Below are 26,774 nucleotides of genomic sequence, written 5' to 3'. Positions count from 1 at the left end.
GCAAATCCTCCAACTTAAATGAGTTGAGTTTAAGGAGATACCATGTAGGCATACAATTATATGAATTTGTACTTCAGAAAAAGTAGTGGGCTCCAGATACAGTTTTGGAAATCAGCACCATATAGATAGCAATAAAACCAAGGGAGTGAGTGAATTCACTAAAGGGTAGTGGCTCTTTAGAAGTATCGATCAGGCATCTTAAACTTACATAACCCCAAGGCAACCCTTGGCGCTCATCCCCACAGTCTTCTCCATCATGGTACTAAAGCTAAAAAATGGAATTCTCCCTTCCTACACATCCACTGCATCCAGGCTCTGGGGAAACAGCAGGGACTAAAACAAAGCTCATACTCTCATGGTTTACTTTGGAAAGAGTGGCACAGACAGTAAACAAAACATCAGGAGGTGACAAGTGTAAAGATGAATGAGTGAGTCTGGGGGACTGGACAGGGTTCAGCTGGAGAGGGCAGAGGGTCAGGGATGGCTTTTCTGATGAGGTAGGCATTTGAGCTGAGGTCTGAAGGTGGCCAGGGAATGAGCTATATAATTACATAGGGAACATTTGAGACGATGAACAGCAAATAAGCAGACGGAGGTTCAGGAGCTTGCTTAATGTGTCTGAGAAATAACAAATAGCCAAGATGAAGTGATCCAGAACTGATAGCAGTGGGATAGGAAAGGTGGTGGAGGTGGAGTGGGACAGCTTGTGGTCACGATGAGGATTTGGGAATTCCAGATGAAATAGGAATATACTGGAAGGTTTGGAGCAGAGAAGTGATATGATCATACTTCCAGTTTAAAAGGATCACTGGCATCTGTGTTGAGAATAGAATGTAGGAAGATAATGTGGAACATGTCAGTTCTTTCCTGTCTGAAAAGAGAGAGAGAGAAAGAGAACACTCCCTGGATTCACCCCCTTCCTCAGCCTTCACTCCTGTGGAGGGTGGACAAGAGCCAGCAGATGCAGAGGATACCTGAGTAAGGCTTCTGGGACAGCATGAGCAGACAGCGTAGAAAGTATATCTGAGGGGTTTGCCTTAACAAGGAAAAGAGCAGGAGAGTAATGGGAAGGGAGGAGGAAGAAATGATAACTGCAAATTAGAGTTGAAGTAGTGTCTAGTCTTTTTTTTTTCCTGTGTGAAATAAGCAGCTGTTTTTTGAGACAGTGGAGAAGTGACAGAGTCAGATTTTAAAGGGAGTAAAAGTTTGAAATAGTTGTTGGAGATGGTGGGAGAACCGATTGGCACCAGAGTACTGTAGTAGGATTTCCAAAAATTTGAAGATCTGCTTGAAATTGTTGACTTTAAATGTATTGTGATACCAGAATGCTCAGTATCTATCTGGACTTCTCTTGACAGCACTCTGAACCTCTTACATGGAAAAATCAACTCATTTAAGTTGGAGCATTTGCTGGATATGTGATCAAAGGACAAAAGGACACTCTGTGAATTTAATGAAGGGTAGTTAAGACCATAGCATCAATGCTAGATGGAGAAAGAAATGACGATAGGAAGGAACTGATTGTTAGGGAGCCAGGAAAGAGATCAATTTGCTTGGGCCCCTGCTGAAGTCAAAGAACAGGTATCTATCCTGCAGGTAATCGGACACAAAGAAGACGTGTAATGGTTGCAGAGTGAGCTTTTCTGAACGTGTAATCTGTGAACTGACACCTTTCATGTGTTTGGCGTATTTTGGGTGCAGACTGGGATGTGGGTGTAGATAGAGATGGAGTGGAGGAATGTGTCACTAGAGATGGGATGCCCAAGAAGCCGAGAGATCTCCAGGCTGGATGCATGCGAGCTCCCTCAGCAAACGATTGAACACCTGTTCTACGTCTAGCAGTGTTCTAGGCCCTTGATATAGGAGTGAACAAAACAAAGACAGCTGTGCCCACATGGAATGTAAATTCTCATGAGGTGAGATAGAAAATGAACAGTAAACTAAAAACTAACAGAATGATGAACTAGCTAAATAAAATGTGTATAATAATACATTAGACTGTGATTGGTCCAGTGGAAAAAAGAGCAAGGTTACAGAGATTAGAACTGCAGGAGAGGTGGGAACAAGTTGCAGTATTGACTGTGGTGTTGGATGAGCCTCACTGAGGTGGGGAAGGGGGTGAGACTAGCAAGGGAGTGAACCAGGCATCTATTGGGATAAAAAAACATTCCAGGTAGAGGAACACATAGACCAATGGCTTCATGGTGGGAATGGGCTTGATGTGTTCAGGGAACATGCTGGAGTCCAAGTGGCTGGATGCTAAGAGTAAAGGGAGGGTCACTGGAGAGGAGGTTCTGAGTGGACAGGGAGTCACTGAAGGTCCCCAGTGGCAGACTGATCAACTCTGGCTCAAATACTAAGAGGCTCCCTCTGGCTCCTGTGATGAGATAAGGATGGAGGGGCAAGGATGCACGGGGAGAGACCCATGGCTGTCATCCATGGGGAGTGATGGTGACTTGGACTGGACTGGTAGTCCTGGAAATAGAAAAGAGTTGGGGTTCTTGATATATTTTCAAGGCAGCACTGATAGGATGTCCTCAGAGATTGACTGAAGTCACCTAGGAGGATGTCAGGACTTGGGAGAGTGAGGAAAGCTGTTCCAAGATGACAGTATTGAGTGAATCGGGAGCTTTATTTTTGCCATATTAGCGAAGTAGTTACAAGGAGCTGCGTGGCAGTTGTGAGCAAGTGTGAGTTGGTGAAGGGAAGTTCTGGAAGCAGAGAGACCATGTGCCGTGGTGCAAGTGAGCAGCAATGGGAGTTGGATTAGAGCAGTTGATGGGGCGCCGATAGGGAGAAAGCAGTTAGGTTATAAAGAGCACCTAGAAGCAGAAGCCAAAGGAGTTGTTATTTATTAGATGTGAATGGCTAGGAGAAAGATTCAAGGATTTTTCTACAGTTCTAAACTTTGGTGACTGGGGGAGGAGGATGTAATGAAGTGATGCAGAAAACACAGAAGCAGCAGCGGTTGGATAGGGAATAAATTGGGAGATGTGCATAGTATTAGCGCACACTTAATGTGATTTTTTTTTTTGATCTTTTTTGTTTTTTGGTGTGTGTGTGTGTTTTTTTTTTTTTTGAGATAGAGTTTCACTCCTGTTGCCCAGGCTGGAGTGCCATGGCACAATCTCAGCTCACCGCAACCTCTGCCTCCCGGGTTCAAACGATTCTCCTGCCTCAGCCTCCCGAGTAGCTGGGACTACAGGCACGCCACCACGCCCGGCTAATTTTGTATTTTTAGTAGAGATGGGGTTTCTCCATGTTGGTCAGGATGGTCTCGAACCTGACCTCAGGTGATCCGCCAGCCTCAGCCTTCCAAAGTGTTGGAATTACAGGCATAAGCCACCACTTCCAGCCTAATGTGGTTTTTAAGAATAATGACAAAGCCTGATTTTCGTGATGGTGAAGAGGTGGAGTTAAGTGGCTGAGAATGTAAAGCCATTTTTCTCACAGCAGAATAGAAACTCAAGAATGTCACAGGGTAGCCAGCAGAGTAGGAATGCAAGTGTGTTAGGTAGACAGGTGAGGTGGAAGAGAAGAGAGTGACTGAGGATAGAGCTCACCAGCCAAGTCCTGGTTCCGGAGAGAACTTTGGGTGCAACATGACCCGGGTTTACACTCCAGTCCAGGTGAACACTCACCCTGTTGGCTGAATCCCACCGCAGCTTGTGTTAGAGTGAGGGAAGCCAGAGAGGTGCACATGGGCTCTAGTCAGGTACCGACACTTGGATTCTTTGGATGACATTAGGAAATATACCTGGGGCTTTTGGAATACCAAGAAGATGTTTTATTTAGTTCTAATTCCAAAGTTTTGCCTATTATTTACCTAGGATGCTTCTTCAAGAGTTCCACCGTGCAGGCCTGAGAGGGTTTTCATTTGAGGAGCGTGTTGGGATGAGGAGTTATATATTCATACAGGAGATATTTTTAAAGAAAATTAACTTATGAAAGATATTCATAGTAGAAAAATGTGGTTTGCAAATAATAAAAAGAATCCCTCTCTCCAGTTCTACCATCTGCTGTTAAACTTTTAAAAAATGCAATATTATGACAAGGAGTGGATAATAGTAAACACTGCTATACTAACCACCTGGCTTAAAAAGTTAATGTTACAAATTTCTGTTCTATTGAGTTCCTGTTGTGACATCTTCCCTTTCCCACAGACATAACCACACTTGGATGTATCCCTGAACAATATGTAATATTGTTTTACATGTTGTTAAACTTAATATAAGCAGTATAATACTGTTTTTCTGTAAGTTTTTATCACTCAAAATGTAGTTTTGAGGTTTACCCATGTTGATACACATAGCTCTTGTTTTTTTCATTTTCACTTTATATAGTAGGTCATTTTATAAACACTTTTTACAGTATTATTTCAGTGACTGCTTAATAGTCTATTGTGTAAACACAGTATAGTGTATTTAAACTGCTGCTTTTGGCTGGGCTTGGTGGCTTGTGCCTGTAATCCCAACACTTTGGGAGGCCAAAGCAGCAGATCGCTTGAGCTCAGGAGGTTGAGACCAGCCTGGGCAATATAGGGAGACCTGGTCTCTACAAAAACAAAACAAAAAACAAAAACTGCTCCTTTTGTTAGACATTAGGTTGTTTCAATTTTTTCCTAAAGTATTAATATTCTTTGAGCTAATTTTTTGTGCACAACCATTATTTCTTTAGAAATAACATAAGTCGAATTACCAGGTTGATAGTTTTACATACTTTTAAATATGAAATAAAATATTTAAAGTGAAAAATACATATGTTGCTGCAGTTATTTTCAGGAAAGGCTGTGAATCCCTTTCTTTCTTTATTTCAGTCTCTCTTTCAATTGCCTGAATTTCGAAGACTTGTTCTCAGTTATAGTCTGCCACAAAATGTACTTGAAAATTGTCGAAGTCACACAGTAAGTTGGTGTCAACGAATTTCTTCACTGTTATTTAGTCCTTTTCATCCCTAAGGCTTCCAGAGTTTTGCCTAAAGCTGATACCCGTCATATTCTTTGCCCTGTGCTAATATTTGTTTTCATTTCTAAATGGCTCGTTTTCCTTTTTTGGGATAACATATAAGGGTATGCAAAAATGTAAAATTAAGTAGGAATAAAATGAGAAAAACAGCTCCAAGAATATGTGGGTGGGGAGACCCCAAATACTGTTGTGCTTGTTGTATCCTTTCTCTTCCTGAGCTGCTCAGGTGATGTAATGCTGGAAAGATGCCCTGATGCAGGAGACCTGAGCCTTCTTTGTCTGTTTTATTCTGTTTTTGCCAAAGGTTGTAGCCTCCTCCCGGCATTTTAACCCTTCCCAGGATTTCACCTTAGCGTAATGCGTTTTCTCCATGAGAGGGAGGGCAGCAGCTTCAGAAAGTGGACATTTCTGTTTTTCCAACAGTGCTGTCTCTCTGGCTTCTACATAGTTACTCTTCAGTTTAGAGTACAGTCCTTACCAGAGTCCCTGTAACATATATAGCCCTGTGACTTTGACCTAGATCTAGGTAAATGTAAATGAGGGCATGATTATTGAAAACTTTTTTTTCTTAAATGACCACTTTTCCCCTTTCTTTTTTTTCTTTTTTTCTTTTTGAAATGGAGTCTCACTTTGTTGCCCAGGCTGGAGTACCGTGGCCCAATCCGGTTCACTGCAAGCTCCGCCTCCTGGGTTCACGCAGTTCTCCTGCCTCAGCCTCCCGAGTAGCTGGGACTACAGGCGTCTGCCACCATGCTCGGCTAATTTTTTTTTTTTGTATTTTTAGTAGAGACGGGGTTTCACTGTGTTAGCCAGGATGGTCTCGATCTCCTGACCTCATGATCCACCTGCCTCGGCCTCCCAAAGTGCTGGGATTACAGGTGTGAGCCACTGTGCCCGGCTCACGAAAATGTTTTTTTTCTTTATACATTCTGATTTTCTAAATGAGATGTTGTAAGAGTACATGTGCTTTGTTTTCTACAGGAAAAGAGAAATATCATGTTTATGCAAGAGCTTCAGTATTTGTTTGCTCTAATGATGGGATCAAATAGAAAATTTGTAGACCCATCTGCAGCCCTGGATCTATTAAAAGGAGCATTCCGATCATCTGAGGAACAGCAGGTACAAAAGAAGCCTTATTCTTGAGTTTGAAGTCACACCTTGTCAATATTAATGTGGTACTGCTTTATTTCAGCTGCGTAACAAGCTGTGAACATGACTAAGCAGGACTGTGGGCACTCGTTTCTGACTTTTATTTTGCCTACAGAACAGGTGGTGAGAGAAAAAGCATGTGAGAGTGTGCGTGTGTTGCACGGGGTCTGGCAGTTCTAAAGAGAAGAAGAAATAGTATTAGAAAGAATGTAGAATTATACAGGGGCTATTGACGTGCAAAGGAGGAGATTGGAAAATACCTCAATGAACTGTAACAAAAGGGATACCAAGAAAAGTAGTCCTTTGTCTGCACCTTTGTCTTGGAATGGTCCAGATGGAAATTGTAGCTTTAAAACTATCTAAATCTGAGTTCAGGAAGGAGCTTTTCTCAGCAACTTCTCTCTTCTAGACTTTCCTTTCCCTACCTCCTATTAAAAAATAGCCGGGCATGGTGGTACGCGCCTGTAGTCCCAGCTACTCGGGAGGCTGAGTCAGGAAGATCCCTGAAACCCAGGAGTTTGAGGCTGCAATAAGCTGTGATTGTGCTACTGTACTCCAGCCTGGGTGACAGAGTGAGACCCCGTCTCTGAAAAAATAATTAAAAAACGAAAACAAAGCTGTCACTAATTAGATCAGCTTCTTCCTCATACGATTTTGTTTTCATTCTCTATTTGAAGGTCCTACAGTTCTACAAAATTCTCAAAACGTTAAAGTTTTCTTTCTTTATTCAGATCTCTGTATTGTTCTGGAGTTCCTTGGGCCTTTTTCTTAAAAAGTCCTACTTGGAAGATTTTGTTTATTTTTCTTTCTTTGTCATAAATAGATGTGGCTGGAAGTAGTAGAGTTCCAGCTTCCTTCTAGCTACAACTTACAGGTTGCTTAATGTACCTTCTTTTTTATGTATAGTAGCTGGGTTTCAGTGTTCCTATGTTTTCATGATATTCAGCCCCCAAAAAGAAATGCTTTCAGGCTGGGTGCAATAGCTGATGCCTGTAATCCCAGCACTTGTGACGCCGAGGCAGGTGGATCATTTGAGGTCAGGAGTTCAAGACCAACTTGGCCAACATGGTGAAACCCTATCTCTACTAAAAATACAAAAATTAGCCGGGCGTGGTGGTGTGTGCCTGTAATCCCAGCTCCTTGGGAGGCTGAAGCAGGAGAATTGCTTGAACCTGGGAGGAAGAGGCTGCAGTGAGCTGAGATTGCGCCACTGCACTCCAGTGTGGGTGACAGAGAGGGACCCTGTCTCAAAACAAAAAACAAAAAGAAAAAAAGAAATGCTTTCATAGTAGTATAATCTTAATTCATTGGTGGGATACGGATAAATTTTAATTTCTCTTGGTATTGCATCTAACTTTTATGCAATTTGTGCCTCTCTTATAGCAAGATGTGAGTGAATTCACACACAAGCTCCTGGATTGGCTAGAGGACGCATTCCAGCTAGCTGTTAATGTTAAGTGAGTGTTGAGGGTTTGTTTGTACATCCTTCCAACTCACAGTGGGGCAGTGAGAATTATATGCTGGAAAGTTACTCTCCTTAAGTAGAAATTGCTGGTTTTTAACCACACCTCCTGGGATAACCACTGAGGTAGTCCTCATCGTGTATCCCTGTCACCTTCAGCTTTCCCCTCTGAGGATGTAGCAGTCATCTAATCCTGCAGCTTTTTTTCCCCCCTAACTAAAGGACTATAAGTGTTAACTTTATTAAACTCAGCATGTACTATAAAATGTATTTGTAAAAAGGTCAAATCAACCTCTGTTGCGAACATGATGGTATAATATGGATACTTAAATTTAAGATCCCTTTTGAGGTCTACTTAGAATGTGTAGAGTATAGGCTATAGTCATTTCAGTCACTCAGAGAAGTGAAATTTAGGGCACGATATAGATATCCCTCTGAGAAATCTGTGTTTTAAATGGTTTCAATTCTAGGTAGAAGAATTGTAATTATAAAATGGTTTTGGAAACAGCAACTTAACATAGTTAGCAATTTGAGATGGACTTGTAAGAAGAAACTTTTTATTTCTATTATATCAGAGAGAAAAATGTTTTGTATTTGTAAATCTGTGCAACAGAGTTCATTCTTACCGTTTATACTACTTCTATACCTTGCATACATCTATCATTGGATATAGATGTATATACTGAAAGCATACAGATACCTGTATTTGTCTGCATTTGTGACTCTGCTATTAGGCTTTAAGCTCCTTAAGTCCAGGGATTGGACCTTCTTGTCTTTGTGTCTTCAGAGTTTAGCACAATGCTCGAAAGAAGGTGTTCAAGAAGTATTTGAACTGAACTAATTGTTACTTATTTAGATCATACCTGCCTCTTTGGGGTTGATGAAAATGCACTAATTTTGCTTTTGAATGATGCTTGGATTTTATGTAGCACATATCTTAATCCAAACAATCCAGAATTGTCTCCTTTTCCTAAAAGCAGCAGTCCCAGGAACAAATCTGAAAATCCAATGGTGCAGCTGTTCTATGGTACTTTCCTGACTGAAGGGGTTCGTGAAGGTAAATTCTCTGCTCTGAATTTTAATTCTAGACCTGTGATCATATCTTTATTCCTGTGTCCCTTTGAGGAGGCAGTACAGTGAAAAGGCTTGAGAGTCAGCAGTACCCAGGTCTGAATATTGTTTCTGCCTCTGTTTAACTGTGGATAATCTGTGGAAGCTTCTGGATCCTCAGTCTCTTCATCTGTAAAATGTGCACAATTTTTATCTGAGATTTATCATATTAATACTTGCACAGCCCAAATCTGACATGAATGTCAGATAGTGATTTTACTTAGTTTTCTCTGTGTTGCTTATTCTAATATAATACCGAATCTCAAAAGGTTTTATTGAGTGAGACTGCCCAAAATGTTTTTCTAGACTAGAGACTTTTCACTCTGGAGGCTTATCTATCTAAGCTGCATGCTAGACACATAATTTATTTTTAATTATGGAGAATTTAGAATACGTTCAAATAGAGTAATTTTAAAACCTCCGTGAATACAGCCTTAGTCCACAGCCAGTCATTCCCCATCCCACCGCACTCTTACCAATCTGATACTCTTTTTAAAACAACCCAGTACCAATATGACTCTGAAAAATAGCATTTTAAACTATCAAATATTTAGTCAGTGTTCAGATTTCCAATTTGTTTTCATAATTTTTAAAAAATAGAAAAATTTATTTTTAGAGTTTGTTTTAATCAGGACCCCAGTGTGTGATTCATTTATGACTGAATATTTGTAGGCACCCTCTCCATCGTTTTTTCCTTGAAATGTATTTTTTGGAGAGACTGGGTTGTTTGTTCTGCAGCATTTCCACAATCGGAAATTTTGCTGTTTGCATGTCCTCTGATACATATTTAACCTATTTTAACATATCCCCATGTTCCTCTCTACTCCTCCTCTTCTAAATTGGTAGTTGGATCTAGAGATTTGACTAGAGTTAGGTAAGGCTTTTTTTGGCAAGACTATTCACAGGTGGTGAGAAAACCCTTGATTAGGAAGCACATAATGTCTGGTTGTCTTTCTTTTTGCAGTTTTTTTTTAAAGACAAGTTCTTGCTCTGTTGCCCAGGTTGTAGCACAGTGGCATCATCATAGCTTACTGTAACCTTAGACTTCTGGGCTCAAGAAATCCTCCTACCTTATCCTCCTGAGTAGCCAGGACTTCAGGCATGTGCTACTGCACCTGGATAATTTTTATTTTTTGTAGAGACAGGGGTGTCACTGTGTTTTCCAGGCTGGTCTTAAACTCCTGGCCTCAAGTGATCCTCCCACCTTGGCCTCCCAAAGCGATGGGATTACAGGCATAAGCCACCACGCCCATGGCCTTTTTCCAGTGTTACTGGTTGTCAGTGTTCAGTGTCTGGATTGACTGGCTCGTTAGAGGTTGCTATAAAGGCTTAAGTGCATTTCTAACAAGCTGTCAGGAAGTTGCTGAATTTAAAATGTTGTCTCGGTGGAGCCAGAAGATAGGCTTTAGATAGTCATAATGATGTCTTTTTAAAAAAGTCTCTCTCTTTGCCTAGGAAAACCCTTTTGTAACAATGAGACCTTTGGCCAGTATCCTCTTCAGGTAAACGGTTATCGCAACTTAGACGAGTGTTTGGAAGGGGCCATGGTGGAGGGTGATGTTGAGCTTCTTCCCTCTGATCACTCGGTGAAGTATGGACAAGAGGTACGTTGGAGATCTTTATTTGCTATGCCAGTGACAAAGCCAGTTAAGTAGGAGTGAGCTTTTGGGCAGACTAGTTTCCCATCACATATTAAGTAACTTTACACTTAGCAGAACTTGAATTTGTCATAAGTCTCTCATCAGTTGATGTGAGTCAGTGAGTATCAGTACTTTGATAAATGAAATTTTTACTAAAACTATGAATTTGAGTTACTCGTGTAAAGGTTGTATGCTGCTTCTGATGTTTTAAGTATGATCAAGTTTCTCTCTTTCTGTTGAAGCCTACCTGTACCTGAGTAGGGAGAACCCACTGCCTCCATATTTTCGGAGGGTAAAAGTACAGTGATTAACTCCTATGGTATGCCATTTAGAATATTTTCCCTGTTATAGTATTTACTGTGCTCAATTGTAAATTCTGCCTTTGCTTTTAACATTTTTAAAATTTAATTTTCATTTGTTTATTTATTTATCTTTTTTTTTTTTTCTGGGTTGGAAAGAAAGGGGGGAAGTTAAAGGGAGAGCATGGGTAGTTAACATCTCAGTATTCCAGTTGGGTTAAGAATTAGTGAATAGCATTTGTAACATAATTCTTAACACTATACAGTTGGGATTGTTCTCCATTGAGCATACGTTTTGAGACAAAACTGTGGCTTATATATGAGTCCAACTCAGTAATTACTATAGGAGAAAGTGGAGCTTTCCTGAATTAAAATAGGGAGCCTAACATGAGCCATATGAAAATACATTCACTGTAGAGCAGTGTTGGAACTCAGAGAGCTACTGCCTCCCTGGCTTTTCAAGGAAATAACTGATTCCTAATGGAGGAATTATGTCATCTGTACCATCTGTGCAAACCTGGTGCATCCTCTTACAAAAGAGGGAATGTTCACCAGCTATACTTAGGCCTGTGAAGACCTGTATTCCAGGATGGGAATTCTATAAAAATTAAACAAAAACAACAAAATCATCATGCTCATTTAGAGTTCACCCTGAGGTGGTCTCACAGGCTGTCTGAATTCACCTCATTATGCTGACAGGGTCTCTGAAGGGAATGCTGCTTGCACTTGTGGTAAAGGAAACATTTTAAAGCTGTTGACAGGAACCTCAGACATACAGGTGAATTGAATAGAAAAGCCAAATCTGATTTAGCTTTTTCTCACCTGTAATCCCTGACTGTTAAGTCTTTTTTATGTCAGTGCCTTCCTTCCTTGAAACTCAAGTAACATCGTAGGTTGATTTGACTGGCTTCTTTATGAGACCTCTGTAAATTTTTGAAATTCAGAGATTTTTCTTAGAAATTGAGAAATTGTAAAACCATGAGGCTATTTCAGATTTCCTTTGTACACATAAAGGAGTTTCAAATTATGGTTAACAGACTAAAACAGCATGTAATACATGTACACATATGAGTCTTTTTAGCTGGCCCATGGAGTTGTCTCTTTAGCTACATGCTGCTTCGATCATAATTTCATATTCTTTAGTTAGGCTGTTTTCTTAAGTTTTTAAATCTCTTTTGAAACTGATGATGTAATGAATGAGTTGTGTGGATGCTTAGTGCAGTTCACATATCCAAGGGTGGTTTATTATGAGGATGATGGTTGAGTAAAATTCTGTTGACTGGCTAGTAAATTTGGAGTCTTGAGGAATATTGAGCCATATTCTGTAAGAGAATGAGATTCTAAGTGTTCATTCCCTTTAGTGTTTGGGATAAAAAAAAAGTTCTAGTATGAGTTTGCCTTGAGTATAAGTTCTATACCAAAGGAAGAAAGTTTGATGAGGGATATTTTAAATCTGGCTATTGTTATTTACTAAAATTAATTTTTCTTTCTCTCACATTTCTACTCTTGACACTAGCGTTGGTTTACAAAGCTACCTCCAGTGTTGACCTTTGAACTCTCAAGATTTGAGTTTAATCAGTCCCTTGGGCAGCCAGAGAAAATTCACAATAAGCTGGAATTTCCTCAGGTTATTTATATGGACAGGTGAGTTCTTGGCTAATTTTTTTTTCCTGATGTATTGCAGCAGTAGAGATGAGCATGTACTTAGTATGCATAGGAATCACCTGGGAGTCACGATAATATGCAAATTTGGATTCTGTGAGTCTAGGTTGAGGGTCTTTGCCTTTTTCTAAGACCTCCCAGGGTTGTGCTCCTGTTGCTTCTGATCTCCAGACCATGATTTGAGTAGCAAGACTTTAGGTGAAAGCCCTCCTTCTTTTGGGGGTAGGAACTACCTGAATTCCGGGGGTTGGGGGGCTCCTAGCAGACTTACATTATAGATTGTTAATTTTTTTTTTTTTTTTTTTGAGACAGAGTTTTGCTCTTGTTGCCCAGCCTGGAGTGCAATGGTGTGATCTTGGCTCACCATAACCTCCGCCTCCCGGGTTCAAGTGATTCTCTTGCCTCAGCCTCCCGAATAGCTGGGATTACAGGCATGTGCCACCACGCCCAGCTAATTTTGTATTTTTAGTAGAGACAGGGTTTCTCCATGTTGGTCAGGCTGGTTGTGAACTCCCGACCTCAGGTGATCTGCCCACCTCAGCCTCCCAAAGTGCTGGTATTACAGGTGTGAGCCACCGTGCCCAGCCTAGAATTTTAATTTTATAAAAGTCTGGTTGAGACCACTTGGTGGCTCACATCTGTAATCCTAGCACTTTGGGAGGACAAGGTGGGCAGATAACTTGAGCTCAGGAGTTTTAAGACTAGCCTGGGCAACATGACAAAGATCCTGTCTCTTAAAAATAAAATAAAATTAACTGGGTATAGTGGTGTGCACCTGTAGTCCCAGGTCCTTGGTGGGACTAAGGCAGGAGAGTTGCTTGAACCTAAGCCTGGGAAGTAGAGGCTGCAGTGAGCCGTGTTTGTGTCACTGCACTCCAGCCTGGGTGACAGAGTGAGACCCTGTCTCCAAAAAAAAAAAAAAGAGAGGTGTGGTGGCTTGCGTTTTTCTTTTCTTTTCTTTTCTTTTCTTTTCTTTTCTTTTCTTTTCTTTTCTTTTCTTTTCTTTTCTTTTCTTTTCTTTTCTTGAGACAGAGTCTTGCTGTGTCACCAGGGTGGAGTGCAGTGGCAACATCTTGGCTCACTGCAACCTCTGCCTCCTGGGTTCAAGCGATGCTCCTGCCTCAGCTTCCAGAATAGCTGGGATTACAGGCACGCGCCACCACACCTGGCTAACTTTTGTATTTTTAGTAGAGACGGAGTTTCACCATGTTGGCCAGGATGGTCTGGATCTGCTCACCTCGTGATCTGCCTACCTCCGCCTCCCAAAGTGCTGGGGTTATAAGCATGAGCCACCGTACCTGGCCTCTTTTACTTATTTTTTATGTAGTCATTCTTATCCCATGGTTTATTTTTAGGCATATAACCAGTGAGTTCTAACAAATATACAGTCAAATAACCACCGTCACAGTCAATATGTAGGACATTTCTAGCACCCAAAAGGTTTTCCTTGCCCCGTTGTGATCAATGCCCTTCTCTCCATCCCTAGGTCCTGGCAACCACTTAATGTTTTTGGACCCTATAATGTTACCATTTCTAGAATGTGGCATTAGTAACATTAATATTTAGTAGGTACTCTGTTCTGGTTGTGTCCTTTCTCTAGGATAATGTTTTTGCGATTCACCCATGTTGTTTATATATAAGTAATTTGCTCCTTTTTATTGCTGAGTATTATTCTGTTGTAATATATACTGCCATGCTGTTTTTTTTTCATTCACCATTTGGTGATGTATCGAGTTTTAGGCTATTATGAATGAAGCTGCCATGTATAATCCTTGGCATAGATTTTAGTTCTCTTGGGTAAAATATGTACGAGTAGGATTGCTTGGTTCTATGAAAAGTGTATATTTAACATTATAAGAAGTTTCCAAACTATTTTCTAAAGTGACTATACAGTTTTCCTCTAGCAATGTGTGAGGCTCCATTTGCCCTACATCCTTGCCAGTGCTTGGAATTATAAGTGTTTCTAATTTTAGCCGTCTAGTGGGTGTGTAGGAATATCTTATTTTTCCTTTGATTTATATTTCCTTTTCCCCCATCGAATTATCTTGGCACTTTGTCAAAAATTAATTGAACATATACGTGGGGGTCTGTATCTGGAGTCTGTTCTGTCTAATGCCAGTGGTCTAATGCCAGTGCCATATTGTTTTGATTACTATGACTTTATTGTAAATCTTGACATTAGATAGTGTGAATCCTCCAACTTTGTTCTTCTTTTTCAAAATTGTTTTACGTATTCTGGTCCTTTGCATTTCTATGTAAATTTTTATCAGCTTGTCACTTTCTACCCAGTGGCTATTGGGATTTTGCTTGGTGGTGTTTTGAACTTACGGATCAATTTGGGGAGAATTGACATCCTTTTTTTTTTTTGGAGACAGTTTCGCTCTTGCTGCCCAGGCTGGAGTGCAGTGGTGTGATATTGGCTCACTGCAACCTCTGCCTCCCGGGTTCAAGTGATTCTCCTGCCTCAGCCTCCCAAGTAGCTGGGATTACAGGCATGGTACCACTACGCCCAGCTAATTTTGTATTTTTAGTAGGGATGGTGTTTCTCCCACATTGGTCAGGCTGGTCTCGAACTCCCGACATCAGGTGATCCGCCCGCCTCAGCCTCCCAAAGTGCTGGGATTACAGGTGTAAGCCACTGCACCTGGTCCAACATCTTAATAATAATATCAAGTCCTTCAGCCGGACATGGTGGCTCACGCCTGTAATCCCAGCACTTTGGGAGGCTGAGGCAGGTAGATCACCTGAGGTAGGGAGTTCGAGACCAGCCTGACCAGCATGGTGAAACCCCCATCTCTACTAAAAAAAATACAAAAACTAGCCAGGCGTGGTGGTGGGCACCTGTTAATTCCAGCTACTTGGGAGGCTGGGGCAGGAGGATTGCTTGAACCCGGGAGGCGGAGGTTACAGTCAGCCAAGATCGTGCCATTGCACTCCAGCCTGGGCGACAAGAGTGAGACTCCATCTCAAAAATAAAAATAATATTGAGTCCTTCAATCCATGAACAGTGTTTAGCTCCATTTATTAAATAAATTGATAGAGATTTATTTAAGTCCTTATTAATACCTCTCAACAATGTTTTGTAATTTTTAGTGTACAGGTCTTGCACATGTTTGATTAAATGTATCTCTAATTCCTGCTTTTAATTTAATTTTTCATTTGTTCTTTACAAGTGTACAGAATAGCAGTTGATTTTTTTTTCTTTTTTTTTATTTTGACTTTGTGTCCTTTGACTTTACTAACCTCACTTATTAGTTCTGATGTATTTTTTTAGGTTCCTTAAGATTTTTTGCATAGATACTTACATCATGTGGAACTAAAAGGCAGCTTTACTTCATTCTTTACTATCTGCATGCCTTTCGTTTGTTTTTCTTACTTTATTGCATTGGTTATATCTTCAGTTGAATAACAGAAGTAGCAAGAGTGGGTATCCTTGTTCCTGATCTTAGGGGGAATGTATCAGTCTTACCTTTGGGTATAATGTCAGCCATATGTTTTTCATAGGTGCCTTACATCTGATTGAAGAAGTTTTCTTGAATCTTTAGTTTATTGAGACTTTATGTCATTAATGTTTTAAAATATAAATTGTGTTTGTGGGATTATTTACTTAGGTACATGTACAGGAGCAAGGAGCTTATTCGAAATAAGAGAGAGTGTATTCGAAAGTTGAAGGAGGAAATAAAAATTCTGCAGCAAAAATTGGAAAGGTGAGTTTTGGACACCTGCATGCTTAGAAATGTAAAAGACAGTAGAATATTAAAAACAGATACTTTGTTGTTCTTTAAAAATTAACTCAACATTTAAATATTAACTAGAGTATTTTATAAAATAGCTAAGAAAATTTTGTGTCTAAGTGTGAAGCAGTCTTCAAGATCAGCTAGTATTATTCATAGGGGTAAAGAGCAGTCCCAGAGTACTTAAGTGACCCAGAGCCACACAGTTACTGCAGTGTACTGAGGAGAACCTGAGTTCTGATTTTATAGCCTTTTTTCCTACTCCCCTTGCCATCTTCTTCACAAACATGAGAGAGGCAAGTGTCACAATGGTCCCGTCCACTTTTGGAAAAGCAGTTTCTGAAGCATCTAAGAAAGATAAAAAACAGTGCTTTTCTACCTAGTGCAGTGCTGATTAAAAGGGCTAATATTTCTGATGCATACAGAGTTCTTTCTCTTTCTGAGGAATTTTCACTTTTTTGATTGTTGATTTTACACTATTTCTGTGGAATGATTTTCTGTAATTTCCTTAGGAGTCAATTTAATTTCTTTCTAGTCTAGATAGATCCCGTTGATTTTGCATTTAAGAAAGAGATCACATACACAGTCAATAGCTTCTCCTCCCTTTATCCACTTAACAGTTTTCTTTCTAGGACCACCCCACCTCCACCTACTCCCTTATTAGGCCATTAATTTCTCTGAAGGGCAACACTTTCCATACCAGGCCTAAGATGACCCTGCATTGTACCCCCACCGCTACCACTGCAGCTTCCACTCTTAACTCCAGAAGAGCTTATACAAGATATATTGTGACTAGTCATTTGTCTTAATAGAGACTTAAGCTGAAAACCCATTCCTCGAGTACTGTACTGGAAGTGATTTTCAGGACTCTTAAGTCTGGCAGTATTTTACTAAACCTTTAAGTTTTAGTGATACTTTGTAAGACTGGAAATTTTAAATTATTTTTATAGAATCAACCATATCAACTGGATGTGGTATCATGTGCCTATAATCCCAGCTATATGGGAGACTGAGGCAAGAGGATTGCCTGTGCTCAGGAGTTTGAGACCAGCCTGTGCAACTTAGTGAGACTCCGTCTCTCTCTCTCTCTCTCTCCCTCTCTTTTTTTTTTTTTTTGAGATGGAGTCTTGATTTGTCTCCAAGGTTGGAGTGCAGTGGCATGATCTCAGCTCACTGCAGCCTCCGCCTCCTGGGTTCAAGTGATTCTCCTGCCTCAGCCTCCTGAGTAGCTGGGATTATAGGCATGTGCCACCCTACCTAGCTAATTTTGTATTTTTAGTAGAGACAAGGTTTCACCATGTTGGCCAGGCTGGTCTTGAACTCCTGACCTCGTGATCCACCTGCCTCGGCCTCCCAAAGTGCTGGGATTACAGGTGTGAGCCACCGCGCCTGGCCCCCATCTCTTCACAACAACATAAGAGACCCCATCTCTTCACAACAACATAAAAGAAACAATGTTTTATAGTTCAAAAGTACCAATTTACCAGGGGACAACAGGGTATTCTGGATTTCAAGATAGAGTATGGGAGCCTTTTCCTTAGCATGATAATACTTTTGTTTTAAAATAAAATGAGACCTTCGAGTTGTACCTTCAGGAGGCCAGAGGGGCCAGGGAACATACTCCCCCACTCCCCCACCCCACCCTCACACCCTTCACCACCTACCGTCCCCGTGTCTACCTGACTCATCAGTCTGGATTTGGTGGAACCTGCTCTCAAAAAGGCATTAGAAGGAACTGCCAAGCACCAGATTTTGTTAAGAAGTGGCAACTTTTGGAACAGAGAGGCTTTCTGAATAAAAGGAACCAGCCCACTAGCAAGGCACCCAAGTTACACTCAGAACCTCCAAAGAAAGAGGAAACTCCTAGGGTGGATGTCACTTGGAAGACCCTCCCTTCCCAATAAAGAAGGCAGCTGCTTCCAGCAGTGGGTCAGAAGAGTCCCTGGACAGGAAAGCTGCAGTGTCTTGGCTGTCCCCTGCCCCTTCAAAGAATGCTGATTCTGTTGCAGCTAAGTAGATTTGCTGGAGGTGCCCTTCTAAAGATTAATAGCCACCCAACCCACTCCCAGAAGAAAGGCCCACAGAACAAATCCTCTCAGGTCAGCGCCCCACAGAACTCTACCCACACTCACTCAGAATAAATGCTCTGGAGCATCCCAGAAGTTGCCAAGGAAGAATAGCGGCAGTTGGCTGTGAGGTACTGGACACAGGACCCAAGGGGCATGTTACTTTCTTGGTTCCATGTAGCACTGTCAGCTACAGTGGAGATGTGCTTCATGATGAGTACATCCTCCCCGGCCATACTGTGAACTGCCAGACCAGGTGGAGTGGTGTCCAGAAGCAGCACATGGTGAATGCCATGCTCTTTCAAGATTGCTCGTGGCATATCTTGAAGATACAGGGAAGATGGTGGTGGACATGCCATTCATGATGACTTCAAAGCCCTTCAGTACTTTCATCCGAAGTGCCTCACCAGTGACAATTCCCCTAATCCCCTTCTCCCCAACTAGAAGGCTGATTGCACGGTGAACGTTACCCTGTCTTTGAAGCGTCTCATCAAGAATCTGCTGAATTGGGACATCTGGGTTGGGAAAATAGGCATTCCTCTGTGGAAGACACCCGGGCCACCATGGATCTATACAAATTGGTTGAACTCAAGTGGGAAGAACAACTTGCCCAGAATTCTCCGAAAGACTGGTGGCAGTGGGGATGTTGGTGACATGGGGAGTCAGAAGCAGTACCAGGAGAAACAGGGAAGTAGACCAATGGACATCTCAACTAGCTCCACATCTTTGGAAGCTAAAAATGTTGGCAAGAGAAAATTTCTACTTTAGATTTAATATCCATTGAAATTCCATCTCTGGTGTTGTGTCCTGTGTCTGGCTAAGTGTTCCATGGAAGGAGGAAACCTCCATGTCAGAACCAGCCCTGTATCTTTTACCTCTTACATGGTGCTATCCCCAGGTTCTAGGGTGCTCTGTGCCAGTGAAGCATTTTGACTTTCAAGGGACAGGGCATACTGGGAAATGTAGTTTCCCAAAGTACCTGATCACTAGAGTGGCTGTATGGCTCATTTTGTGCTTCTTCTTCTTGAATAATTAACAGCACCTTCTTTCACTCTCAGAAGTATCCTTGTTTGATAATAAATTATGTGGTCCCATTCCTAACACAGCCTGTGCTTTTGGATCACAGTCTGCATCTAGCCTGTTTCAGGACATTGCTCGTTCTTCCTACTTGACTGCCAGAGGTGCCATCGCAGGTGAGGTTTAGTTCTCCTTAGGGTTCTAAGGCAGTGGAGGTAAGACAGTAGCTTGGAAATCAGCTTTTCTGATTTAGGAAAGCAGTCTCTTTCCTAAGGTAATAGAGGATTTATTTCATGTAGGTCCCAGTTGGTAGGTTAAAAAGGAATTTGTAAGGCCCGGTGTGGTGGCTCACACCTGTGATCCCAGCACTTTGGTAGGCCGAGGTGAGCGGATCATGAGGGCAGGAGATCGAGACCATCCTGGCTAACAAGGTGAAACCCCGTCTCTACTAAAATACAAAAAATTAGCCGGGTGTGGTGGTGGGCGCCTGTAGTCCCAGCTACACAGGAGGCTGAGGCAGGAGAATGGTGTTAACCCGGGAGGCGGAGCTTGCAGTGAGCTGAGATTGTGCCACTGCACTCCAGCCTGGGCGACAGAGTGAGACTCTGTCTCAAAACAAAAATGAAAAATAAAAAAATAGAATTTGTAAAGTGTTTCTAACTCATTTACGCTGGAGGCTGCAATTTTTTGTGTGTGAAAAATAAGACCTTGGCGATGACCTTGAGCAGTAGGATATAAATAACTCCCACAAGCTTAGCATTCCAGTAATGGAACACTAGGCATAAATGGGCTAATGGTTTTTAGTCTGGCCAAGCACAGTGGATCACTTGAGATCAGGAGTTCCAGACCAGCCTGACCAACATGGTGAAACCCCGTCTCTACTAAAAATGCAAAATTAGCCAAGCGTGGTAGCACATGCCTGTAATCCTAGCTACTCGGGAGGCGGAGGCAGGAGAATCACTTGAACCCGGGAGGTGGAGGTTGCAGTGAGCCGAGATCATGCCATTGCACCCCAGCCTGGGCAACAAGAGCGAAACTCTGTCTCCAAAAAAAAAAAAAAAGGTTTTAGTCTTTATCTTGGTAAACCAAGCCCCTAAAAACTCTGATTATTCCCTTGATACATTTTTATAATGGAAAAAATAAAATGATTGTAAATTTCAGATTTTTTTTTTAAGGTTATACATATTTGCTTGTATATGTGTGACACAGTCCTGGGAAAATATAAAAGAAACTGTTAATGGATACCGTCAGGTAGTAGAACTGAGATGGAGGTAGATGACTTTTATGGTCTGTTTTATACTTTTTTGTATTTGAATTTTCATACCAGGTACATGCATTACTTTTACAGTTTAAGAATAAAAATGTTGGCTGGGCACAGTGGCTCACGCCTGTAATCCCAGCACTTTGGGAGGCTGGGATGGGTCGATCACTTGCGATCAGGAGTTCGAGACCAGCCTGGCCGACATAGCAAAACCCCATCTCTACTAAAAATATAAAAATTAGCTGGGCATGGCACCACATGCCTGTAGTCCCAGCTACTTGGGAGGCTGAGGCAGGACAATCGCTTGAACCCAGGAGGCAGAGGTTGCAGTGAGCCGAGATTGTGCCATTACACTCCAGCCTGGGTGGCAAAATGAGACTCTGTTTCAAAAATAAAAATAAAAATGCTCACTATTTCTTCTTCTTTAAGATAACCTTGATATATTTTTGAAAATTTAATTCTTGTATGTAGTATAGACATCTTTTTTTTTAAACCACTTTGCTCTGATTCTACTAAACTGATAGAGGTGTACATAGTATGAAGTAGTTGGTCCTGAAAGTTGTGTAAAGGAATTCAGTAGATGGAGCACAGTGGCTTGATCTTGGCTCACTGCAGTCTCAACCTCCCAGGCTCAAGCAATCCTCCTGCCTCAGCCTCCTAAGGAGCTGGGACTACAGGAGTGTGCCATCATGCCTAGCTAATTTTTTTCGTTTTTTGTGGAGACAGGGTTTTGTCATGTTGCCCAGGCTGGTCTTGAACTCCTTGGCCTCAAGCCATCCACCCACCTTGGCCTCCCCAAGTACTGGGATTACAGGCATGAGTCACCATGCCCAGCTGAGAATTATGATGTCATAAAATTGAAGATAAGTTTCTTAAAGAAAAAATTTTCCTGGGATTTAATGTAAGTATTCTATTAAAATGCAGCAAACCTGGGAAGAATTAAAGTTGTAAAATGATGACTTAAAAGTTGCCAGGTGCAGTGACTCATGCCTGTAATCCCAGCACTTTGGGAGGCTGAGGCGGGCGGATCATGAGGTCAGGAGATCGAGACTATCCTGGCTCACACGGTGAAACCCCATCTCTACTAAAAATACAAAAAAATTAGCTAGATGTGGTGAGAGTCCCAGCTCCTCAGGAGGCTGAGGCAGGAGAATGGCATGAACCCAGGAGACGGAGTTTGCAGTGAGCCGAGATAGCACCACCGCATTCCAGCCTGAGCGACAGAAGGGGACTCTGTCTCAAAAAAAAAGTCATGAAATTTGAAAGATCAGAGTTTACATAAGCTGATAATGGGAGAAATGAAGGCAAGGAGATAGATCTGAAGGGATAAAACAGTTCTTAAGGTTCTTCTACTTTTATACATTTGAGATCCTTTTATTTTTTATTTTTTTTAATTAAAAAACAGAGACAGGGTCTCACTGTGTTGCCCAGGCCAGCCTCCTGACCTCAAGTGATCCTCCTGCTTCAGCCTCTGAACGTGTTGGGATTACAGGCATGAGATGCTGTGCCCAGCCAAGATCCTTTTAAATGAAAGCTGTGACTCTGCGTAGTTAGCAGATTTGAATTTTCTTTCTTCTTTAAATTAGTGAAGATGAAGTGCCTTTGCTGTCTACCCTCTAACATGTAGTTGACTTTGAGTTGCATTGTGCTTTATTTTCCACTTTCATTTTATAATTTTTTTAAATATAGAAATAGATGGTGTTCTTTCTCTAAATTTTGTACCTGTTTCTGTATTTCACTTTATTTAGAGAAGAAAAATGTGACGTGACCCTCTTCCCTTGTAAAATGGAATCCCAGAATTGTAGGGTTACCTGTATCAACAGGTCAGGTTGATTATCATACCATTTAGACTCTCTACTTTAATGAACTCTAAAGTTCATTAAACTAAATCTCTTTACTGAGTTTAACATAATGTTCTAGTAATGGCAGAGTATTTGGTATTTATTGTTTACTCCCTCTAAAGAAATCTTCAGTAATTTATGCCTGGCCCATGCCATTGAATCAGTATATGACTAATAGGGTACTTTGGACCCTGCAGAGGAAAGATTTGTCACTTTCTTAAACTCTGGCCTTTATCAACACCTACTTCCTATTTTTGGCTTGCTTTCTTTCATTTCTTGATTGTAAAGTAGTTAATCTAAAGGGCGGCAAAGAAAAAAACCTTGGATACTAGTTCACTAAAATTATTTTCAGATTTGGGTACTAGTAATACATTTCTTTTCCTTTAAGAAACAATTTATTTTTATGACCAAAGCTGGCCAGGCATGGTGGCTCACACCTGTAATACCAGCACTTTGGGAGGCCAAGGCAGGTGGATTACTTGAGGTCAGGAGTTTGAAACCAGCCTGGCCAATATGGTGAGACCCTCTCTCTACTAAAAATACAAAAATTAGGTGGATGAGGTGACAGGCACCTGTAATTCCAGCTACTTAGGAGGCTGAAGCAGAAGAATTGCTTGAACCTGGGAGGCAGAGGTTGCAGTGAGCTGAGATTGTACCACTGTACTCCCACGTGGGCCACAGAGCGAGACTCCATCTCAAAAATAAATTGAAAAGCCCAGCACGGTGGCTCACGCCTGTAATCCTGGCACTTTGGGAGGCTGAGGCAGATGGATCACGAGGTCAGGAGATCAAGACCATCCTAGCTAACACAGTGAACCCCTGTCTCTACTAAAAATACAAAAACAGTAGCCGGGCGGCTACTCAGGAGGCTGAGGCAGGAGAATGGCATGAACCCGGGAGGCGGAGCTTGCAGTGAGCCGAGATCGTGCCACTGTACTCCAGCCTGGGCGACAGAGGGAGACTCTGTCTCAAAATGAAAACAAAAAATAAATAAATGATCAAAGCCTAAATGTAATATGACTTCATGAGAAAGTGTAACCGGCATGACTTTGAATGGGAGCCCATTCGAAATGTTTCCTGCCAGATATACAACTTCAGATTGTTGGCAATTTTTACTTTTGTAATTAGGGAATATTTACCCTATAGATTGAGGACCCTGTTAAATATTGTATAACCTCTAGGAATAAGCCTTTCCATTGACTCCGTGTGCTAAACAGATCTTTTGTCAGCGACTCTTAAAATACAAAACAGACTCGGGCAGTAGAGTACCAATGTCTTTGCCTCTTAGGTATGTGAAATATGGCTCAGGCCCAACTCGGTTCCCGCTCCCGGACATGCTGAAATATGTTATTGAATTTGCTAGTACAAAACCTGCCTCAGAAAGCTGTCCACCTGAAAGTGACACACACATGACATTACCACTTTCTTCAGTGCACTGCCCGGTTTCTGACCAGACATCCAAGGAAAGGTAATGAAAACAATTTTTTTTAATGCTATGTATTGTTTTTTCTGGTATAATTTAAACTATGCACCATCTTTATACCTGATTCACACTTACCTATAAGAGCACAGGAGCTGTGACCTCTTTGTCTTAAAGGGAAGGGTTTTGCTGACTATCACTTGGGTGGGAGTGGGCCCACCAGTGCATTTGTCTTATCCATAGGATGGTTGGGTTATTTCAGAGGCTTCTCGAACTGTTCAGCATAGTGTTCAGGCTCCACTCAGTGATGCTTTATTTTAAACTACAAGCTAGCTGCCATTAAAGGCCTTTCTCAAAGGAAACTTCAAGCCCTGCTCTTCCAAAACATCTCATGCTCCCACACTTGAAATATGCATGACTAGGAAACATCAAGGAAACGGAGGCTTATTCCTGAATAGAAAATTAATACTTGAAAAAGAACTGGATGGAAATAAGAGGACAGCCTAGAGGGGCTTCTCTAGTAAAGACAGAGGGAGGGAAAGTCACAGGAGCCCTCTGATTTTATTCCATCCAGCCATGCGCAACAATCTTTATTGCCTCGAGGAGCTATGAAACGTAGCTGAGACATTTGATATGTGTTACCTGACTAATAAAAACACTAATACTCAATAAAAAGTTAGACTTTTTTGTCAAAAAATCTTAACTATTCTCCCCAACAATCCTCCCCTCCCCCACGTATTAATATTTATTCATCCATGTATGCATAGAAATGCTTATTTGGATAGAACATGCCAAATGTCAAGAATGATTATCTTTTAAGGAGTGACATGAGTCTGGGGATAGGAGTGGGGCTGCTCTTTCACTTTTCACTTTTTTAAAAAATAGAATCTTTTTATGTACATTATGAAATGTAAATAGTTTTAATTTTTAAAAAGTGGTTTGGCAGGCTATTTAATCAACTAAAATAATAGTGCTTGGTATTAGATTTAAAAATTACAGGGAGGTGTATGTGTGTAATCTCCTCTGAAACTGAGATATCTATTCTCTTGTTGGGCGTATTTTTCCATAAATATGGACCTTAGGAAAAAGAGATTTCCTCCATTATTTTGTGCATGTGAGAGAGTGAAGAGGAAGTGAGGGTTTTTTGTTTTTGTTTTTTTGAGATGGAGTCTCACTCCATCGCCAGGCTGGAGTGCAGTGGCGTGATCTCAGCTCACTGCAACCTCCGCCTTCTGGGTTCATGCGATTCTCCTGTCTCAGCCTCCTGAGTAGCTGGGACTACAGGTGCGCTGATTTTTGTATTTTTAGTAGAGACGGGATTTCACCATGTTGGCCAGGATGGTCTTGATCTCTTGACCTTGTGATCCAGCCGCCTCAGCCTCCCAAAGTGCTGGGATTACAGGCGTGAGCCACCGCGCCCGGCAGGAGTGAGTTTTTTTTTTAAAGTAAAAAAAGTAAAGGAAGTTTATATTCTTGAGCTTTGGTGTAAAAGAGAAACCTAACTACAGTTAGAAACTTATTTTATATTCCTGCTGGTTTGTCGACCTGCAGTTTTACTCTGACAATAGGTTAATAGAGAAATTAGCATTTACTTTGTATGCTTTATTCTCTGTTAGTTTACAATAAAGACATAAAGAATTTAACGTTTATATTTTGTAGTTGAGATATTATTTACCTGAGGCTAAGTACTCTTTTCCTTGGGTATTTAGCTAAAGTAGGAGAGCTAGGATTGTTTGACTTGAAGCCCTTCTCTCAGAACTCCCCAAGATGTCACCTAGTGTGTATTCCTATGAGTTGTATATTCAGCTGATGCTTCCTTTTTCTTGCTTCTGTATATTTTGTTCCTGGATGGATAGTGTCACTTTAGTTAGCTTCATCTTGTAAACTCTGTAGTTGATTCTTTGATTCTTGCAGGCCTAGTCTTCTATTTTCCTTCTCTTCCCATCCTCATGAGAAGGAATAATCAGTGGTCAGAGAACATGAGCTAAAGACTCTGGCCGAACTGGCTTTGGATTCCTTTTCATTACCTTGTACCTTGGTGAACTTGGGCATGTTGCTTAATTTCTTTAAACCTTAGGCTTGCAGTTGGCAAAATAGAGATAGAATAGTATCTGCCTCACAGGCCAGTTGTGGTACATGAGATGATGTATTTAGAGAAAAAGCTTGGCTCCGTACCTTTACAGGGTTAATGCTCACTGAATACCTGTACTTTTTCATATAGCATCTTGCTTTCCAAAGTACATAATTTAGGCCAAGGTATCTTTTGGAAATTATCATCTGAGCGTGATTTTTGTCTTCCTCAGTACAAGTACAGAAAACTCTTCTCTGGATGTTGAAAGTACCTTTTCCGCTCCTGAAGATTCTCTACACAAGTCTAAACCACTGACATCTTCTCGGTCTTCCATGGAAATGCCTGCACAGCCAGCTCCACGAACAGTCACAGATGAGGAGATAAACTTTGTTAAGACCTGTCTTCAGAGGTGGAGGAGTGAGATTGAACAAGATATACAAGGTTGGCTCTTTTAAAACTTGTCAGTTACTCTTTGCCTTTTCTGTTTTTTGACTGTTTGGAGGTTAAGCACCTTGGTGCACTTCCTGACATTACTGTACATGCTACAGAATTCCCCCCCACCCCCCCTCAGATGGAGTCTCGCTCTGTCACCCAGGCTGGAGTGCAGTGGTGCAATCTCAGCTCTCTGCAACCTCCGCCTCCTGGGTTCAGGCGATTTTCATGCCTCAGCCTCCCAAGTAGCTGGGATTATAGGCATGTACCACCACACCTGGCTGATGTTTTTTTTTTTTTCTTTAGTAGAGACGGGGTTGCACCATGTTGGTCAGGCTGGTCTTAAACTACTGACCTAAACTGATCTGCCCGCCTTGGCTTCCCAAATTGCTGGAACTACAGGTGTGAGCCACCACACCTGGCCCGTGCTTTTGAATTTTGACATGGTAATTGTGACTTCTTTTGCACTTTTAGTGCCCTGTAAGCTTGGCTCACACACCCCTATTATACAGATGTGGAAGGATCTCCCCCTCAAAATTTCTGGGAAATGATCAACTTTGCTGAGATTTTTCTGCATCTGCTGATTTCTATCTCTGTGGTAGTTTATCTGAACTCTAGCTTAAGTTGACCCAGATTTAACATTTAG

At 41.4% G+C, this 26,774-nt stretch overlaps 1 protein-coding gene across 13 annotated transcripts in view; it reads left to right on the top strand.

The window, feature by feature from the left end:
• Positions 1 to 26,774, top strand: part of USP28 (ubiquitin specific peptidase 28) — an 80,365-nt gene that overhangs the window by 36,382 nt on the left and 17,209 nt on the right. For 6 of the 13 annotated variants that reach the window (XM_023208265.2, XM_023208261.2, XM_023208258.2 and 3 more), the window contains 9 exons: positions 4,817 to 4,903; positions 5,946 to 6,083; positions 7,497 to 7,570; positions 8,556 to 8,632; positions 10,141 to 10,289; positions 12,141 to 12,268; positions 15,898 to 15,993; positions 23,494 to 23,673; positions 25,929 to 26,137. In XM_023208265.2, the coding sequence (XP_023064033.1) occupies positions 4,817 to 4,903; positions 5,946 to 6,083; positions 7,497 to 7,570; positions 8,556 to 8,632; positions 10,141 to 10,289; positions 12,141 to 12,268; positions 15,898 to 15,993; positions 23,494 to 23,673; positions 25,929 to 26,137 (1,138 nt within the window). Of the gene's footprint in view, positions 1 to 4,816; positions 4,904 to 5,945; positions 6,084 to 7,496; positions 7,571 to 8,552; positions 8,633 to 10,140; positions 10,290 to 12,140; positions 12,269 to 15,897; positions 15,994 to 23,493; positions 23,674 to 25,928; positions 26,138 to 26,774 lie in introns of those variants that run through there. The other 7 variants (XM_023208264.1, XM_023208257.1, XM_023208259.1 and 4 more) reach the window with 4 other exon arrangements.

The sequence above is a fragment of the Piliocolobus tephrosceles genome, chromosome 13 (assembly GCF_002776525.5).
Source record: "Piliocolobus tephrosceles isolate RC106 chromosome 13, ASM277652v3, whole genome shotgun sequence".
Lineage (NCBI taxonomy): Eukaryota > Metazoa > Chordata > Mammalia > Primates > Cercopithecidae > Piliocolobus > Piliocolobus tephrosceles.
The sequence above is the reverse complement of the archived record's forward strand: the minus strand, read 5'-3'. Positions and strand labels throughout refer to the sequence as shown.